This window comes from Parasteatoda tepidariorum, chromosome 12 (genome assembly GCF_982258835.1).
Source record: "Parasteatoda tepidariorum strain Cologne lab strain chromosome 12, Ptep-v5.0, whole genome shotgun sequence".
Lineage (NCBI taxonomy): Eukaryota > Metazoa > Arthropoda > Arachnida > Araneae > Theridiidae > Parasteatoda > Parasteatoda tepidariorum.
The window spans coordinates 33,773,968-33,795,109 of record NC_141766.1 but is presented as its reverse complement, the minus strand read 5'-3'; the positions used below and the strand labels follow the sequence as shown (position 1 = coordinate 33,795,109).

Genomic DNA, 21,142 nt, shown 5'->3' with positions numbered 1-21,142 from the left:
TTGGCTCAAAATTACAAGGCTACGGAATGGAACATTGGTAATCGTAAACCTAAAAATCGGGTAGGCTGTTCAACGACGGATATAGAATAAAATAAAATAAAACATTAGAAGGCATATTACAAAAATGAACGTAGGTGATTTGTGCATTTGAAAAAACAGATATAGCACAATATGCTATGTCGATAGATTAAATAACTAAATAGAGCATAATATGCTGTCAGTATGTTAAAAAACTAGATAGCACAATATCCTAGGTCAATATGTTAAAAAACTAGACATAAAGCAAAATGTGCTTTTTCAATGTAAAACAGTGAACCCACATATTTAACACAGACGTTACTCTGGAAAACTGTTCGCACAAAATAAAGTTTTGTATCACAAAATTCATGTAAAAAAAACCTAGCCATTGCACAATATTCGTGTAAAAAATGGACTAAGAACAAAATGCTATTTTTCAATGCAAAATAATGTACTCAAAATTTAAAATCTAATTTACTCTTAAGAAAGGTGAGCACTAAACAAAATTCTAAATAATATTTAAAAAATTGTTTTTTTTTCTGTTTTTAAACAAAAGACTTAGTTAGTTTAAATTAAAAATACATATCGGGTTACACAGTGCACAAAATAAAAAATTGAACACACTGAATGACTTTTGATTTACAAATAATTATTCAGTGTGCAAAATGAAAAAATCAAAATTAAAACGAGAAATAAAATTTATATGTAGACGATCAGTTAAAATTTGATAATTCGGCATTATCTAGCCGATTTACGTTCGAATTTTGTGTCATTTAAAATGTCATACTTTAAGAAGACATAAATTTTTTTTCACCTTACAAATAAAATATTTTTTCAACTATCATTAAATAAAATAATAAAAAATAATAATTAATTAATAAAAATATTTTTTTACGTAAAAATATCTTTGGACAAAAAAAATTTATAACTGTGTGCAAAAACGTTTCATCGAACTAAAAATTTTTTTTAAATATACCGAAATGCGCAAAAGGAGAAATTAACTTTGTTGACCAAATTTTCAACAGTCAAAAAGCTGACCAAAGTTTTCTGCTCTTCTGTTTAAACTATTGGGACCATACTTTTCGGATTGCGATTCCCTTTCCCCTATTTTCAGGGTCAGGAATCAGGGTAAATTCATCGAAATAAAGACGTGTTTATTAAAAAAAAGTATGTTTTTGTGTCTGATTTCGTAACTTAAAATACAGGGTGTTCCAAAATTCTCTTTACAACTTCAAAAATTCATAACTTCGAAAATAAACAAGATATTTATATTCTGTCTTTTGCATGTATTACTGCAACTAATAAAGTTTTGTTTAGTACACTTCAACGTGCGCACCATTGGTGGCCCCAAGCACTTCCAGTCTGTAAGATAATTTGTAAGGTAAGTTGTAAAGATAATTTTGGAACACCCTGTATAGTCCGCACAAATTAAGGATTAAATCCTAGAGGTAACGAAGATAATATATTTATATTTTAATAATTAGAATTTAAAAAAAAATGTTTATCACTAAAAATAAGTAATTTAAATAGATTATATATTTATATATAAGGTCATATTTTATTTTATAATCAGCGTTGAACAGCCGACCCGATTTTTGAGTTTACGACTACCAAAGTTCAACAGCGTAGCCTTGTAATTTTGAACCCAATCCATAAAACAAGGGAACTCCAGGATCGAGCATTGGTGCAAATTATTCTTTGTGGAGGATTTTTTAATTTTTAATCCGCCTTTGCGTTCACCACTGTTAGCCCGACGGCAAGGTGATCTCATCCATAATCCATCTACTTCTGAGGATATTTTACGTCAGCACTGTGGTTGATGCGAACCAGGAGCAGAATTCGTATCAACCAGCAACCGCTGGAATTCGAACCAGGATCACTTCGCTCCTTCCCATGAGTCACGACGAATGCTAATTCTCCTAAGTTCTAATGATATTAAAAAACAACAACATCTGTTTGTTAAAAAAAATTCTGTTTTAGTTCACTACCGCTGAAAAAAATAATTCGCAACTGCTTCAAATATTTGAAAAATTCTGAAATCCGATTAATAGATTAAAAGTTATTCAGTATATTAATTTTTTTTGTTTAGAGTATTTTAACTCAATATGTGTCAACAAAATATAATGATTTGAAAATCCAAATAATATCCCTCTCGATTTAAAGTTATTGCCGAACTTTTTAAACACAATTATTTCCAAGTTTATGCTTGATTATTATGAGTTGTTTTTTGGTCATTTTAGAAGCTTTCTTTGCGATCCATTTTATTAAGTTTTGGGAGTAGTTTCAGAATCTCGAACTTTTTGTACATCAAGAAAGCTCATTTGTTTTCCAACTGATTATAAAAGCAATTATGACTGCTCAAAATAACTTTGATCATCGATCTTTTTTATCTCTGGATGCACAAGCTTATACTTATGTTGAAAAAATAATCAATATGACTTTTGTGTCATACTCCCCTTAAAACATAAATATTTTAGAAGGTTCTTTTTCCAGCTTGTATATTTTACACAAACCTGTAATTTATTATGGCATTGTGCGCTATCATTTTCTTCTAATATATTATAAATTTTACCTGTTGTTTTTATTTTTTGTAATGCTCATAATGTTTCATATTTTTTTCCTTTAATGAGTACAAATATGCAGTAATATTAATGTAATTATTTTTCAAGCCATTACAATAAGAAAAGAATTGTAAAAAAGAGGTGAATTCTTTGTTTTAATTATCAAGAATTTGGAAATGTAGTTAGATACAATTATGAAAATTGTTTTTTGGGTTTTGCTGCTGTTGCTTTTACTTCTTGTAATGCTCATAATGTTTTATGAGTTCTTCATTTAATGAGTACAAATATTCAAGAATAACGTAATTTTTTTAAAATCGTTATTATGTGTTATAATAAGTGACAATTTTTCTTAAAAGAAAGGGAGGAATTCTTTGTTTTAATAATCAAGAATTTGAAAATGTAGTTAGATAAAATTATGAAAATATTTTTCTTTTATTTTTGCTGCTGCTGCTTTTACTTCTTTTTATGCTCATAATGTTTCATATGTTTTTCATTTAATGAGTACAAATATGCAATAATATTAATGTAATTATTTTTCAAATCATTACAATAAGTGAAGAATTTAAAAAAAAGAGGTTAATTCTTTGTTTTAAAAATCAAGAATATGGAAATGTAGTTAGATAAAATTATGAAAATTGTTTCTTGAGTTTTGCTGCTGTTGCTTTTACTTCTTGTAATACTCATAATGTTTCACATGGTTTTCAATAATGAGCACAAATATACGATAATAATATAATTTTTAAAAGAATCGTTGTTTTGTGTAGCAGTAAGCGAATATTTTTTTTAAAAAAGGGGGGAATTCTTTGTTTTAATAATCAAGAATTTGAAAATGTAGTTAGATAAAATTATGAAAATATTTTTCTTTTACTTTTGCTGCTGCCTGCTTTTACTTCTTTTTATGCTCATGATGTTTCAAATGTTCTTTATTAATTAAGTACATATATGCAATAATATTAATGCAATTATTTTTCGAATCATTACAATAAGAATTTCAAAACGGAGGTGAATTCTTCATTTTAAAAATCAAGAATTTGTTCACAAGTGATCAAATTTCAACATATATTTCAATTTACATCAAAAATGAATGAGAAAAAGTTTAAGCTTACAATCTAAAATTTTTCTTCCATTTTTTTAAAGACTACTCTCGAAAATTTCATATTATAAAATTTAAATACTTATTAATGACACTTAAATACTCGCTTTAATTCATTTCAATATTTTGAACTTTGTAATGATCATTTTTAAAATGTTCCAAAATTCATATTCATTTATCATTTAATAAAAATAATTCAAAGTAATTTTTTAAGCTAACGTCATTTATTAATTTAATTTATTTATTTAATTATTATGAATGATGTTTATTTTGAATGAATAGTACCTGTCTCATCCATTCATTCTTCCTTTCTGCGATATCTTGGTACGTTTTACCCATCATAGCTATGAGCATGTTGATTAATAGTAAAGCTACTATTGCCATATACATGATGAAAATGACCTAAAAATACATGATTTATTGATAATTGAAAATAGGGTAAGCATAGAGAGATTATTAATGTTAAGATAACATTATTAATTTTCAGTTTAATTTGTTCATAACTTATTGGTTAATAAACTATAAAATTTCTAAAAAAATTCTGCTCGGAATTTCAATTTTTTTTTAATATTGGTAGTCTGAATTGTGTGACTTTCTAGCAAATATTGTTTGAGATTGAAGCAATTTATTGAACAAATCTAAGTGAACACAGAATGAGGTGAATATTTATAGTGCTGCCATCTTTCGAGCAGTGAGTGTGGCGCATGTTCATTGTCCGTGGTCATCAATGCAGAGGAAGTGTGAGAGATGTTCTTTGTTACAGACTGGGATCGAACTTTGGAACTTAGTGTCAGCAGCCTGATGCTGTAAACACTATGGAAAATGGGGTATGTTCCCCCATTTTCCATAAAAATATAATTTTTTTCATAGACTTTCTCTGTATATTTGACGATTTAAAACTGTTTTGTTGACAAAACGGTTTTTCTCCATTTTTTTTTATCCTAATCATAATCGGATCAAAACTGTCTGTTCAAATTCTAGCTTTTACTATGCAGTTTCACTTAACGTACGATAACTCAAAACCTTTTTTCAATCATTTTACGATTATTTTCTATACTTGTTCTTTTTCAACAATTATTTTATGGTTTTGAACATCGTATGAATAAAACTGAGATTCGATTTTATTATTAAATCAATACTCTACCTGATTATTATATTTCTTTAGATATAATTTTTTAGTAAGTCAAGTTGCCAGACAATTTTATACGGGTTGGCCACTACAGTTTTAAATGTCTTAACACTTACATATTATTTCAATACGCGTAGCTTTTTTAGGTAAAAACAGTTTAATATTTTTCTTCATACTGCGAAACTAGAGCTGCGGTAGTTCAGAGGACCGAGCGCTCGCATCCTAATGAGGTGACCCTGGTTCGAACCCTTGTGTTGTCTGGTCTTACGAGTGCTACTCTTGGATCGTCCCTTGCCGACATGTGTATTTCATATATTTGTTTGTTAAAATAGTAGAGCTTGTATGCTAAAAAATGGAACTTGTTTGTTATAAAACAGTATTTATCAGTTTAAAAAACAGGCGATAGTTTTTAAATAACAGTATTTTTCTGTGAAATAAATTGCTTTGTACTGGCACACCAGCCGTCCGTAAATGTAACGATTATAATTACGTAATTTAAATTTCTTTCGTAAATTTAACGATATTTTTTTTTCTTACAGTGAGAGCTTGGATCTGAGAACTCGAAATTTCAAATTAAACGAAAAATATAATTTTGAAAAATGAAAAATTCAAACAAAGAATCGCAGGTATTAAAAAAAATCGTATATTTCTTTAAAATGTTTCTAAAATCATCTAACTAAAACGTACAGATAAATATGCGTATTTATATATTAACGAACTTAATAGATTGTACTGGAACTTATTTCCTGAAATAATAAATCATATCTAAATCTGAATCAGAACCCTTGCGTATAATTTCATTTTAGTACTTCGCTATTATAATTTAAAAGAGATTATGTCTAGCAAATGTACGTTACACAAGATTAATTGACTAGGTAAGTTAATTTATAAACGTTATAGTGTCTAGACGGTGAATTTGGATATTATGTAACTAAATTATATTTAATTAGTTACTTGGTTTTAAATCAAAGCTTATTTCCCATTGTTCTAAATAAAATATTCATTAACGTTATTATTGTCAGAGTGTTTGAGTTATTAGATATTATAGTTAGAAATTTCGAAGATTATTTCTAGGACTAATTAAATTTATATCCGTCTGCGTTTGAAGATTGTGGCAATGCACAGTAGAATGCTATAATTTATAGTTCATGATGTAGTTTAATATTTAATTTACCTTTGCAATATTTGGATGCGCAGTGTAATTAAACTGTTCATATGTGTCGCCAAATTCTGATAGGGACATAATAAACATCGCCAAAATACTTTGTATAGGATCATCAAAGAAACTAGGCTTGTCAGCTTTGTAAGATAGGAAAATCACATAATACGCTGCAAAGAAAAGGCATATGAATAATTAGTATTTATGAATATGTTTCCCGCATTTACCAAGCAGGAATTAAATAATTTAGTAAAAATTAAGTATTGCTGGTAAAAGTTATAGGTCACCGTAGATTTAATTTTGCCTTGCACACTCACAAAAAAAGCACTAATATCAAATTTTTAGAATTTCTTCATAGTTTAGCAAATCAATTCAGAGGTTTCTACTATTGGGGATATTAAATACTAACGCAAGCAGTGCAAAATATTTGGAGTTAGAGAGAACCTATACCACGAAAGACAGTACGAAATTATGGTCAAAACTACCAGAATATAGTAAAATTTACCATGTTTCTGGTTCTAGGGAAAAACCAAAAAGCTCTCTAAGTTTCACCGAAGCGTTTTGGTAAAGTTAACAATAAAATATGATTTGATAATATGAGATAACGCTTGGTAACTGACTTAAAATTTGGTAATTTTATCATGATACCATTAAAGCATAGGCATAAAATAAATTTTTTGGTTACATTAACTTATCAGTTTTGTAATTTCTACTTAATGTGGGGTAATAAGAACTATCATTTTGAAAACCAGAGTTTTTAAAAAAATCGTTACCTCATGAAAGGAAAAATTTCCTGACGAATGGCTTAAATACCGCATATTTTGATTTTTACAACCAGAACTATGGGCGTTTTTTGTACCAGAAATTTTATTACCATATAATACGGTTTTACCAGAATTATTTTCTTCGTGTATGAAGAACTTAAGACAATGTAATCCATAAATCATATTTTCAAAATTTTGTAAAAAAGCACAATGGTTCGTGCATTGACAATAAACTGTTCCGGCATGTCGTACAGGTCAATTGCAAATTCAGGAAACTTATATCAAAACTATCTGGAAATAATGCTTAGAAACAGCTTTATAAAAAATTTCCCGATTGGAAAAAAGTAGTTTTTCACTACATTATTCCAAGCTCTGTAACGAAAAATTTTATTCTAATTTCTTCTAATTATAAAAACAATTTCTATTTAATTTTTTGTTTGAAAATGTGTAATTGTACCATAAATAATATTAATAAACCTAAAAAAAAATTCCCGGGTGGCAGTTTCAATAGGCTTATGGTTTGTATTTATTATGTTTAGTTTCTTCAGTCCATTTACATGGGTGAAACCCATGACCATTATTACTTATTGACCAAAATGTATATAATTAGGTAGTAAAACTTTTTTTAAAAGTATTCTTTATTTGCTAAAAAGTATTATTTTTAGAAATCAATTAACACTAAACAAATTTTTTGCGCTTCCAGAAATTATAGGTGTACTTATAAAGAAAAAAAAATCCTACAAATGACATTCTTTCTCGATTACAGTTATGGGTCTTTAAAGTTACTTATAATTTAATTTGAAACATAGATTCTAAACTTTGTTACCATCAAAAGTTTTGAACAGTCTGAGGAGCTTGTTTACTTTATCTTATTCATTTAAGAATATTAAACATTATAGATCGTAAATTTTTTTATTGATTTCATAAGTTCTCAGGTTCAGTCAAGAGACAAAATAACGACAATATAGAATAGAATCCTGTTAAAAGTAGTTATTAAACTTTCCTTTTATTTTATTACTATTTCTTTACTTTAAATGCCTTTTCTAAGAAACATACTTAAATAAAACTATAAAATGTTATGACTCCAAGCTCAAAAATAGTAATAATAATGATATAATAATAGCCCATAATAATATAATAATAGCCACAATGATAATAATAGTCAAGTAGCAAGCCCCATAATAGTCTAAACTAAATTATGATGGTCTAAAAAAATTATTGCTTTCCTGAATTGAAATTTTCAAACTAAAGTCAATGAAATGTTAACAACAATTCAACAAAAATTATAGTTGTAAAAACTAAATGATAATCGTATAAACTAACTTTAAGTCTCCTAGTTAATGTCCAAACTTAAGATAATGAAATTTGAAAAAAATTTGATTCGGATAAAATTATTGTATTTGTAGGGGGATTACATTTCTGTTAAGAAAGCCTAGTTTATTTAGTTAAAACAAAATGTACGGTATTTAAATCATTCATTTGGTAATTTTTGGCGTTCGTATGGTAACGGTTTATCAGAAATTTCAGTTTTCAAAATTATAAATCTTATTACCACACATTTAGTGAAATTGCAAAGCTGAAAAGCAAATTTGACCTAATAAATGGTTTTTATACCATGTTCTAAAGTATCATGATAAAATTACAAAATTTTATAACATTTACTAAATTTTTCACATATTATCTAACCATATTTTATTGTTAATTTCATCAAAAAATCAAAATTCAATTTAATTTAAAAGTCATTACCAAAGTGCTTCGTTAAAAATTACAGTGTGTTTTGGTGTTCTCATAGAGCCAGAAACACGGTAAATCTTGTCCTATTCTGATAGTTCTGACCATACTTTTTTCAGCATACAAATAACTTTATGTTATTGGCATGAAGCATAAAACAAATTAATTGCTAGAATAATACTAGCCAAAACTATCCATTAATTTCTTAAACCATGCCTAAATTAATGTCCAATTCAAATTAAGCCTATACTTAAGTCAACTGTGGTTCTGAAGTTGATCTTCAAACAAAAACGAATCACGGAAGAAAAAAAAAACACAAAAAAGTGTTAAAAACAGCCTGGATAAAAGCATCAGAAAAAAAACCCCCAGCTTCGATAAAAAAGCCTTGAAAAAGAAGTACCGAAAAAAATCACCTCATTAACTAATCCATAAATTTAACTTGTGATTCGATTCGGGCAGTAGCGCGCGAATTGAATGTAATTAAATAGTTTTTCGAACGTAATTCAATGTATTTTTAAAACTTAATTAAGATACGAAAACTAAAGTAAAGTTGTCTAATATTGCAATAAAATCAATCAAGAGTAATCTTTCAGGGGGCTGATCGTTTGATAAGTTAAATATATTAACAAAAATGATATGTATTAACAAAAATGACAAGTATTTCAATTTAATGCAATTTTTAAAAAATACTTGGATGAAAATATATTACTTATGTATTATTGCATCACAATATAATAAATGTAATTATTGAAATTTAGAATAATTTTAAAACTGATTAAGCATCCCAATAATTTTGTTAAGCTAGTTTCCGTAAACTTTAAATTAATTCTTATATATTAATTAATTTAAAAAAAAACAATATCTAATTTCATTCGAATAAATATATAATTACATTAATTCAAATTGAAACAGTTGTTAAATTCATTAAGTTTTCATATAGTATTCATATAGTTTTTTCTCCCGTTGCTTTTTTCCAGTACTTTTTTTCCGGTGCTCCTTTTCCTATTCAGAAATAAGGAGAGAAAAATAATGACTTATTTTGTAACTAAACTATCCCCTCAATATAAACGAAAAGATAGCATGACTCATAAGCCGCATAAAGTACTTTTCCAGTACATTTTTTTCCGGTGCTCCTTCTTCCATCCAGAAATAAAAACGATAGGAGAGAGAAAATAATAACTTATTTTGTAACTAAACTATCCCCTCAATATAAACGAAAAGATAGTATGACTCATAAGCCGCATAAAGTACTTTTCCAGTACTTTTCATCCGGTGCTCCTTTTTCCATCCAGAAATAAAAACGATAGGAGAGAAAAAAATAATGACTTATTTTGTAACTAAACCATCCCCTCCATATAAATAAAAAGATAGCATAACTCATAAGCAGCATAAAGTATTTTTTCAGTACTATTTTTTCCCCGGTGCTCCTTTTTAAATCCAGAAATAAAAACGATAAAAATGACTTATTTTGTAACTAAACTTTCCCCTCCATATAAACGAAAAGATAGCATGACTCATAAGCCGCATAAACAGATCCTCAGGCTCATTATATCTACAAATTCCATTCAGGAATTCATGTGCAAAACTTTAATACATCACAGTCTGATTTTGACCTTCACCCAAGCACCTAAAATCCTAAAAACTTAAAGGAATATAAAAAGAGGTAAGGAGAGGAGAGGGGAAAAAAAGAGGGAAAGAAAAATCCTAACAAACAAGCAAGTTGGCGTTAGGTTTGTAGTTCAATCTGTAAAGAAAGCTACGTGAAAATCATGAGTTCTTAAGCGGTTGTTTAGTCTTGCTTACCTGGAGGTCGACACGTAGGTTCGTCGTCACGTAGTCACTTTTCCTAGAAAGGGGTCGTCTACATAATGTGAATGGAATAAAAAGTAATTACTCAGATATTGTTAATAAATATTGTGCAATAAATTGAGCCTGCACGAAGTTCTTTGTTTTGTATTGATTATATGTTACAGGTAAATGGTTTTAGAAATAGGCTGAGTTTGAATTGCTTAGGTCAATGATTTGATGGTTATTTTTTTCTATTGCAATAGTTGATATTTTTATTTATTTTATATTAATAGTTTTCTTTATTTTCAAAGAAAATAAATAATTTAATAAATAAATTAAAAAAGAAAGATGGCAGGAAAATGAATGAGCTGATTTCTTTAGTAATTTGTTTTATTATTTATTTATTATTTCACTGAGAAAAAGTACTTTTTTTTATGACCGTAGTTGAGCAGCCGACCCAATTTTATGGGTTTACGACTACTAATGTTCAACTCCGTAGCCTTGTAATTTTGAACCCAATCCAGAAGACAAGGGAACTCCTGGATCGAGTATTGGGAGAAATTTGCCTTTGATGGAGGACTTTTTGATGGAGCTAATCAGCACTTGCGTTACATGGAGATGAAGACCACGCGAACTTCTCATGGTTAGCCTGACGACAAGGGGACTCTAACCCATATATCCGTCTACCAATGAGGATATTTCACGTCAGCACTGTCGGCGGTGCATGCCGGATGCGACATTCGTATCGATCAGACATCGCCGGGATCGAACCCCGGTTCACCTCATTGGAAAGCGAACTCTCTATCCCCTGAGTCATCGCAGCTCTGAGAAAAAGTATTGCCAAAAATGCCAGGATATGATTAAATTTACGGTGTTTCCGATTCTATGGGAATACTAAAAAGCTCGATAATTTTTACCGAAGCGCTTTGTTAATGTGTTTTGGTAAAATTAGCAATAAAATTTGTGGGTTTAATAACATGCTGTTTGGCAAAGTTTGATAATTTTATTATGATATTAAGGTATGACATAAAAATCATTTATTCCATAAATACCGTTAATTTTGGTTTTATTACCGAAATAATGTTTTTCTTCTTCTTTTTTTAAAACTAAGCATGTTATTATTATACAAGCATAGTAATTTAACCTGAATTTTTTTTCTCCGCCTAATGATATATTATTAGTAATATTATGAAAAACAAAACTAAGATTAAAGTACAAAAAGAACAGGAAAAACCACTCGAAAAACATTAAAATCGTTTGAAGTATTTTTGAATCAATAAATTTTTTCAGCTTTTATTTAAGAATATTACACGACAAGCATCAATTACTTTTTAATATTAAAAATCAATATTATCTAATAATTATTCAATAAATATTCAATTTAGAAAGTTTTCTTTTTGGTATTGTTTACTTTGACTATTTTTTTATTATTTTTAATTCCTAATTTTTTCCCCCTTTCTTTTTGCATTTATCGAGTTTTTTTTCTCATATTCAAAGTTTTTTTAAAATTTTTTTATTCGGTGCATGTTTCGTTTTGACACCAGAAATATAAATCTTACTTTTAATAAAAAAAACATGAAAGTAATAAATTAATTATGAACCTGAGAAATGTATTAAATCACAGCATATAAATTCTTTCTTTGTTAATGCTATGGTTTAATACATTAAAGAGCATAAAGATATGCGCTAACAGTACATGAAACAATAAAACATATTTTTATCCCCCAAGTAATTAACGCAAGAGTTTTATTTTTCAAATTAAAATCAAACTGCTCCGTTTATGAATTTAGCCTCATGAAAAATCTGGAATTAATTTTTTTCTCTTCCAGTAAAAGTAAAGTATTCCCTTTACAACTCATTGTGGGCCAGACGTGTCTTAGTGGTTAAGACTCCACAATTTCATGAATTAAAGCATAAGGTGGTAATATGATTAGCATTGCGTACCGACCGCTTTTACTTTCCATATAAGTTGGTACCCATCGATCTGAAGTTGAGTGGGCTTCAAGTCACAACTGGGGGTAGAGAATCTGTATTTTACAGCGACTACTCTTTGTCTAAATAGCTGGGCCATGGTGGCTCGTTTTTTTAGAAAATGAAATAATCAATATATCATATGAATAATGTGATGTATAATAATTAGTGTTTAATCCAATTAATGCTTTAAGTTTTTGTAATTATTATTTTCTAGTAAAATTAATGCACCTTATATTTTTTCACTCTAATTCACTGTGGACCAGAAGACCACGATCTTTGGTCAAAAGTCAAAAATTAAATTTTCAACTAAAATATGTGTAGGCAGTTTTAATAAAGCCAAAATTAAGTATTCATAATCATTCCAAACATTATAATTTACTTTTTGGACCGACGAGAGTACAATGTAATGAAAAATATGTTAAAATTCCTTTTTTAAATACAACTTTTAAATTTTTATTTCAGAAATATATATAGGAATTTCAACTGACTGTTACATTTTTATCAGAGTAATTCGTCTGAAATTATAGTAAAATTTTTCAATTCGTTGGATTAGTTAATACTCTTGACAAACTCATAGTTTATCTCTTATCATTTGACATTTTACAATATTTGAATGACTTTTGAAACTTAGTTCCAAAAAGTTCCATGAGGTAATTAGCTAAACTTTTTTGTTGATGTCTTCTTTGATGTTTCTTCTTTCGAAAAAACCTGCCCCATTTTTCCCGTTTTGCAAAGGTGGACTAAATATACCAAGAAACAAAAATTATGTTTTTTTTTCATGTTTTCGCATTATTTTATAATTAATTCGTGTTATTTTCTAATATTACTTCGGAAATATAATTTGCTTTTCATTTTTAATGTGGAATTACGAAAATTATTATACTTTTATTGCTATATTTAATTATTTAAATGCACTATATCATTTTTTTTATTTTTGCTCGCCATATTTCAGCCGCCATTTTGTTTTTTTGGGTATTTTTAGTGTATTTCAAAATTTCAACTATGAATTCAAGTTACCTGCACATAAAAACCCCTAAATAAAACCCCCCAAATTTTGAAACAAATTTTATCTAATTTTGGCCACGAAACCTTGGATGCTGACCCACTGTGTAACTGGAAAAAAATTTAAATATGTAACACTTTTGTATCTCTCTTAGAATATTAAAAAAACGAAACAAAACGTATATTATACTAATGCATAGTCTTTTTAAAAAATGCATAAAAAACGAAATAAAAACGTATATTATTCCAATGCATAGTCTTTTAAAAAAATTCATAAAAAAACGAAACAAAAACGTATATTATTCCGATGCATAGTCCTTTAAAAAAATTCATAAAAAAACGAAACAAAAACGTATATTATTCCGATGCATAGTCTTTTAAAAAATGCATAAAAAACGAAACAAAAACGTATATTATTCCGATACATATTAGTCTTTTAAAAGATACAAGCGAATAGAGATAAAGCTCAATTGAAATTTTTTCCTCTCAAACAATTAAGGAACACACGCTCAAATAATTCGATGTCAATACGACCTTGCTCTTTGTCATTGAGATAGAAAATTATCCACAATTAAGGAATACATTACATGTAAATCCTTCTCGTATGTTTCTACGCATTTAACGAACAGACAAAATTTATTGAGAACGTGACTTGGTTAAATAATAGTTCGAAATTGTTATTCTATTGTATCATTTTCAGGAAACTAGGATTTTGTTATTAGTTAACGTGTTGTGAAACTAGTATAATAAAGTTTTACTGCTTTGGTAATTGAGTTTTTAACTTTATCCAAGATTTTATGAAAATTTTTCTCTATTAATAGCTAAAAAACAATTTCTGGCATGAATTAAAATGCAAAGAAGCTTCTAAAGTTCTTTCCTTAATCTGAAAAAATAGCAGATTACTTTTTACTCATTTTCCTTAGCGTTGCAGATACGAAGTTGAGCCAAGCAAAGTGATTTAATAATGTTATTTATGTCCATTGGTTTGCAAAATAATGCAAATTCTTTAAACAGAAAGCTAATATAGAAATTTTATCTTTAATAACTCCTCAAGTGACTGTTTTATTAATTCCTTCATTACGAGCTCTATGTCTTTTTTAATTTTATTTTATAACCGTCGTTGAACAGCCGACCCAATTTTTTGGGTTTGAGGGTGCTAATGTTCAACTCCGTAGCCATATAATTTTGAACCCAATGCAGAACACAAGGAAAACTCCTGGATCAAGTATTTTGAGAAATTTACATTCGTGGAGGATTTTTTGATGGCACTAACCCTCATTTGCGTTACGTGGAGGGGAAAACCACGAAAACCTTCATCGGTTAGCCTGACTGCAAGGGAACTCTAACCGATGATCCGTCTACAGATATTTCATGTCAGCACTGTGGACTGTGTGAGCCAGGTGCGGAATTCGCATCTACCAACCATCTCTGGGGCTCGAACCCGCTTCAATTGATCACTCTATCACATGAACCATGGCTTGCCACATTTCGCCGGCATCATAACGATGATCTGTGCGTAGGCATGCCGTACTAAGCTGTATCCACGCGATGACCTGTGTGTGGAAGTGCTGTACTAAACCAGCATCACGCGATGACCTCTGTGTAAGAGTGCCGTATTTAGCTTGCGCATCGTGATGCTATTTGATGACCGACGCAATTTGCTTCAAATGGACATTGGCTGATATTTTATTGCCTTTTATTGATTAATACCACTAAAAGTATATTTTGAATGTGCTTATTATGCTTTGTAGATTGGTGGTGGCTCAGGGGATAGAGCGTTCGCTTTCCTATAAGGTGAACCGGGTTCGAATGCCAGCGATTGCCGGTCGATACGAATTCCGGACATAGCTTGCATCGACTACATTGCTGACGAAAGATGTTTTCAGTGGTAGACGGATCGTGGGTTAGAGTCCCTTAGCCGTCAGGCAAACCGTGAGATGTTTTTCGTGGTTTTCTTCTCTATGCAACACGAAAGTTTGTTAGTTCCACCAAAAAGAAGAAATAGTATCTTTATTTGGGCTGGAAAAATAAACATCATGCAGTTTCATACCATTAATAAAACGGGTTTACCACGGCTCTATTTTCTCTGCGCTGTCTCCAGATTTAAACTATAGCAATCGTCTTAGGTCTGACAGTTTGACCATGTAAAAATTTAAAACGTTAATTTCAAAACGTTAAAAATTTAAAATAATTTAGTGAGTGGCAGGCCAAATTCATATAGTAAGAAGTAAAAATTTTTTTTCCTAGCTCATAGCATTCTGCATACTTTTTAGTTTAGTAAAAATGACTCTTCGAATAAAAAGGCCTTATTAAAGAAAACAAAATAATCTAAACTTCTCTAACATTCTACTACGTACTTTCAAATTCTGTTGACATTTTTTTATTTTTTTATTATTTTATAAGCTCTTATCACATTTTTACAATGCAGAATATCATTTTTTGCAAGTAGTTATCAGTTTAATGAATTTTTTTCAGTTGGATATTTTATGCAATATTCTAACAATATTAAGAAAGAAAATGCAACAAAAGTTTTACTACGTTTCAAAGAGATATTTAATCAGTATAACACAAATAATCTGTGTCCACACTATCAACTGCTTACGTAAAGAAAAAAAAAATCGATAAATACACAGCCTTCTGCTTTCTACTTAATAAAAGTGAAAATCAAAAAACAACTGTCGTCATTTTTTACAAGTTAGATATTCAATTTACCGAGTTTATGTTCGAAATAGGTGTAAAAGGTATTCCGTAACGTTGTGGGAGTAGTATTTTATATGTGCCGCACTCAAGCTACGCAATGGGCTATTCGATTTTATTTTATAACCGGTATTGAACAAGCGACCCAATTCCGAGTTTACGACTATCAATGTTCATCTCCGTAGCGTTTTAATTTTGAACCGAATCCAGAAGACAAGGGAACTCCATTGTCAAGCATTGGGACAAACTAGTCTTAATAGAGGACTTTTTGATGGGAAGTAACCGGCGTTTGCGTTATAGGAAGAGGAAAACTCACGAAAACCTCTTACGGTTAGCTCGATGGCAAGGAGATTCTAACTCACGATTCGTCAACCACTAAGTATATTTCACGCTGTGGCTGGTACGAGTCGCTATCAGAATTTATTTCGACCTTCCATCGCTGATATTGATGATCTTATTGGGCGGCAAACGATCCTAATCCCCTGAGCCACCGCGACTCTTCAATAAAGTATTTGTTTTTCTTACACTTTTGCAAAGGTTTTCACTACGAAAATGTTGTCAAAGCGAAAATACGTTGTTTTACACTTGAAATTTCTCACCGCGTATTAGTTGTTCTACATACGCAAGAAAAAAAAATTATAAATATATTTAGTTCAAATGCTGCAAAAAAATAATACCTTATCTTTAACTTTATTTTTCTTTAAAGTATAATAAATTCAATACAAAATCCAATCAAGAATTTCAAAAAGTATAATCTCACGTGGACGCACTCAATAATATTTTCAAAAGAATGCAAATCCTTTGACAGGTGTATTGACAATAGATTAACTTATTTACCGAGGAAAAAGCTTTATAACTTGGGACTGATAAAAGCTTTTTCATAAGACTCCAAATTGGATTCTTCTTAACTTTTGATAAATATTTCATTATTTTATAAAAAATGTTTACATAGCTTTTTTGTTAATAAATAACGGTGCTCTGAATCACAGCAGCTTTTTAATACTTCAAAAGGACACCGCTGGGATTTTGAAAATATTAAAAATGGAAATTATTTTTTGTTTTAAATATTTTATCATAGATAAAAGAGCTAGAAACCTATTCTTTTACATATACAAGAACTTTATTTCTTCAGTTTCATGAAATATTTAGTGATATATTAATTACTACTTTTGCTTTATTAGAAGGAATTAAACATATCCTTAACAAATTTTTTTTATATGGGTCATTCTCACAAAAACAGTCATTTTCATGTCCCCAGTATATTTTGTGCTTGTTTTACAGCTTACGAGAAAAAAAAATTCAGGGAAAGTGTCCTTCAGAATACAAGCTAACAAAAAAATAAAAATAAAATTATCAATTTTTATTTTTTATTCATTTTAGGTAATTAAAATATACCAATATGTCATTCCCTCACTTGTCCCCACTGCTGATTTAAAAAAAGAAAAAAATTGTTTCTGCAATAAATTTTTTTTTTTTACAAATTCGTGTTTTTTATTTCAGAATACTAAAATATAGAATTCAGAAAATCAATTTTAAATTTAATTTCTGATAAAAATATTAACACAGCACTATTTTAAACTTTGTCCTCAGTGTTTCGCGTCATTCCCTCACAACAATGTTTTTATCACCTGCAATCTTCTTAGAATAAAAATATTTTAATAAAAACTTCAGAAGTTAACAACTGGCATCATAGAACAAAATTGCAGTATGTTTCCATCTTCAACTTAAAGAAGCTTTGCTGTGGAATAAATTTGAATGAATCAAACCAGGTAAAATTTTTTACATTTGTCATTCCCTCATGTCATTTTTTAGAGTAAAATAAAATACAACTTCATCGAGAAAATGGTTAATTATATGTTGCTTTCTTGTATGAATATAATTGTATGTGATTGACTTCAGAAATTAATTAGGCCTAACTGTTATTTTTAAATTTTATTGAATTCGTCATTCCCTCACTAGTGTATAAAGTGAGGGAATGACGTTGAAGTGAGGGAATGATTCAAGATGAGCATATTATCAAATTTTTTTTGTCCAATCGTGCCAGCCAATTTTATTTCCCAAACCTGTAAAAACTATTAAATTTATAGGACTAAATTATAATAAATATTAGATATACTTAGTATGTTATCATTTTCAAACTTTAGGTAGATGTAACTTAGATAAAAACATGTATTAAAATAAAATATCATTCCCTCACTGTTAGTGTCATTCCCTCACTTTTTAAATAGTGAAAATAATTAATTTACTTATTAATTAATTTGAAAAACAAATTAAAAAATTAATAAATTAATTTATTAAATTAATTTATTTATTAAATTAATTAATTATTAATTACTATAAATTAATTATTAATTACTATAAATTAATTAATTATAAATTAATTATTTAAAAAATTAATTAATTTAAATATTAAGTATAATTTATAGGATATATACTTTCTTTATAATGCCATTACATAATTCTATTAATATAAAAAGTTTCAGAGCTTTTTATTCAGTTTACTTTTTTGGGATTTTATGAACTGAAAAATGACAGTTTTCGTGAGAATGACCCATATATATAAAATCGTGATTTTTAAATTTTATGTTTAAAATTAGCTCTAAAAGAAATGCTATATAAAATATTTTCAATTAAAAGCACATTTTTTTGAAATGTAAGTCTTTTGTATGAAATTTAATCGAAGCGTATCTATATAAACATACGATATTTACCTAGAGACCAATTTTATAAAAATTAAAATTATTTTAAAAACTTTTAGTGTAATGGTTTTTTTTTAAATAAGATTTAAACATTTGCATTGTAAGGTGTTAGTGCATTGCTGACACGCAAAAAATATGTTTTTAATTCCTCGCGTGCAACTATTTAAACACTATCGTGCTACAATGTAGCATGCCTGCTGCGAATTGGTAATCTATGTTTTAAGTGACAGACAAGTGCAATATGCAACTGTTGAATCTCCAGCGTACTACAACTGTGGTGTGCATGCCTCGAATCGGTAACGTATGTTTAAAGCAGTAAAAATTTGCAATATGTAACTGTTGAAACTCCACCTTGCTACACTATGGTATGCGTGTCGACGATAGGTAATAGTGTTTAAAACAATATAAAAGTGCAATATGCAACTGTTGAAACTTCACTGTGCTACACTGTGGTATGCGTGCCAAGGCTTAATCATAAATGCTTAAAGCAATATAAATTTGGTGTATTCTTTTAAATTGCTTCCTTGGTTTTATGCTATTTTTAACTTCTTTTATTTGACGAACATGTCAAAGCTTTTTTTTTAATGATAACTACCTTTCACTATGGTTAACTGTGGAATTTCCTAATTAACGTTCTTTTTTTTTCTTGAGAAATTTTCTATTAGAAGTTAGTTAGAGCATAAGTAGAATTTTTTATAATTTTTTTTAAAATTAAATATAATGAAGAAATTGTTCTAACTTAAAATGAAACTTCTTAAGTTGTTTAGAAATAGAAACAGCGTTTGAATGGAGAATTGAATAAATTGGAACTGAAAATAAAAAAAAACTCTACCTTCTTTTTTTTTTCTTCATTCGATACAAAGAAAAAAAAGATACGTGGTGTTTTAATCTTTAAAAAAAATAAGCGTAATAGTGTTTCGAAGTATTTTTTTAAAAACTTCATGGATAAAAAAGTGTAAAAATTAATCTAATGTTAGTTCCTAATAATTAATATTAATTAATGTTGAGAATAGTGCTAATGTTGATATTAGTTTCTAATTTCTGTTTGAACACTACCGTGCTGCACTGTGGCATGCGAGATGCGGATAGGTAGGTAATAAATATTTATAGCAATATAAAATTGTAATATGCTAATATTGAAACTCCACCTTACTGCACTGTGGTATAAGAGCGGCGAATTTGTGATATATGTTTAAAGCTATATAAAATTGCAATATTCAACTTTTGAAACTCCACCATACTACACTGTGGTATGAGGGCCATAAATGCTGAACGCAATATAAATTTGATGTAATCTCTTAATTTGTTTTTTTTTTGGTTTCATGGTATTTTTATTTTTTATATTTTTTTCAGAAATCAATAATTAAAAGTTTGTTGTTTGGGCATACGAGGATGTTTGCCGTTGTTTGTTATTTAAAAAAGCGAAGAAATTATTTTAATTTAAAATGAATTGTTTTAAGTTGTATCGAAATGCAGTAAAATGAAAATAGTGTTTGAATTGATTAAGTTGGAACGGAAATAAAACTTTTTCTTCAGAGTTTTTTTTTACAAAAAACGAAATAAATGAAAAAATGTATGGTGTTTTCATCTAAAAAAAATTTAGACGTATAAGCGTTCAGAAGTATTTTTTTTAAAAATGTGTATTTTAAAAATACTTCGGCGAAAGACATTTTACTTAGCAAACAAAACTTTCTTACCTTCTTTTATTTTATGTGAATATTTTTCCAAGTCTTCAATAAATCGATATTCGAAAAGCTTTTACCTGTCTTGCAGCTATTTTTTACACTAAATTCCTTTCAACATTTTCGCAGAATCTAATTTATCAAATGGATCCCGGAATGGGATTTCGTAACATTATTTCTTAGAAGTATTTGTGTCTGGAGTAAGGTAAACAGACAAGGGAAATAACATTCTTACAAGATAGTTTTAATAGGTTTAGATTGGGTCCCTAATTTATTTAAAACATAATGTAAACTTGAAGCTCGCTTTAATTAAATGCATGCAAGATAGTGCCATAGATTATTATTTTTAAACAATTTAAAACATTAGAATGTTATGCACAAATATGATAAATAACTGTAATTCATTAATTTTGATCTTAAGTTAGATTACATTTGTTTGCCTGATCAAAATTACACAGTGATGATGGTTTAAATTGAATCAGTAATTTCACATTTATACGAAATTAAATACAAGTTTTAATTACCATTTTTACATAGCTTAAAATAATTAAGAAGTCATGTTTGAATTATTGAATAAAATAGTCAATAATTTTTCATACATTTTTATCTAAAGCTGGGTGAATTTAGTTTGATTGATTTAAAATACAGGGCATCCCAGGATTATTTTATTTTATTTTATAACAGTCGTTGAACAGCAGACCCAATTTTCGAGTTTACGGCTACTAATGTTTAACTACGTAGCCTTGTAATTTTGGACCCAATCCAGAAGACAAGGGATCTCCCGGATCAGGTATTGGAAGAAATTTGCCTTCGTGGAGGACCTTTTTGATGGAACTAACCAGCAT

The 21,142-nt window shown here is 28.6% G+C and overlaps 1 protein-coding gene and 1 long non-coding RNA gene across 2 annotated transcripts in view; one reads left to right on the top strand and one right to left on the bottom strand.

Annotated features, from left to right (window-relative positions):
* The window catches only part of nan (transient receptor potential cation channel subfamily V member nanchung), a 107,977-nt gene that overhangs the window by 14,761 nt on the left and 72,074 nt on the right, over positions 1-21,142 (bottom strand). The window contains exons 13-14 of the mRNA XM_087155666.1: positions 5,976-6,130; positions 3,958-4,074 (exon numbers count right to left, since the gene is read on the bottom strand). Coding sequence (XP_087011792.1) covers positions 3,958-4,074; positions 5,976-6,130 — 272 coding nt within the window. The remainder of the gene's footprint in view (positions 1-3,957; positions 4,075-5,975; positions 6,131-21,142) is intronic.
* LOC122269162 (uncharacterized) overlaps positions 1-21,142 on the top strand; it is a 55,646-nt gene that overhangs the window by 21,845 nt on the left and 12,659 nt on the right. The gene's annotated exons all lie outside the window — the stretch shown is intronic.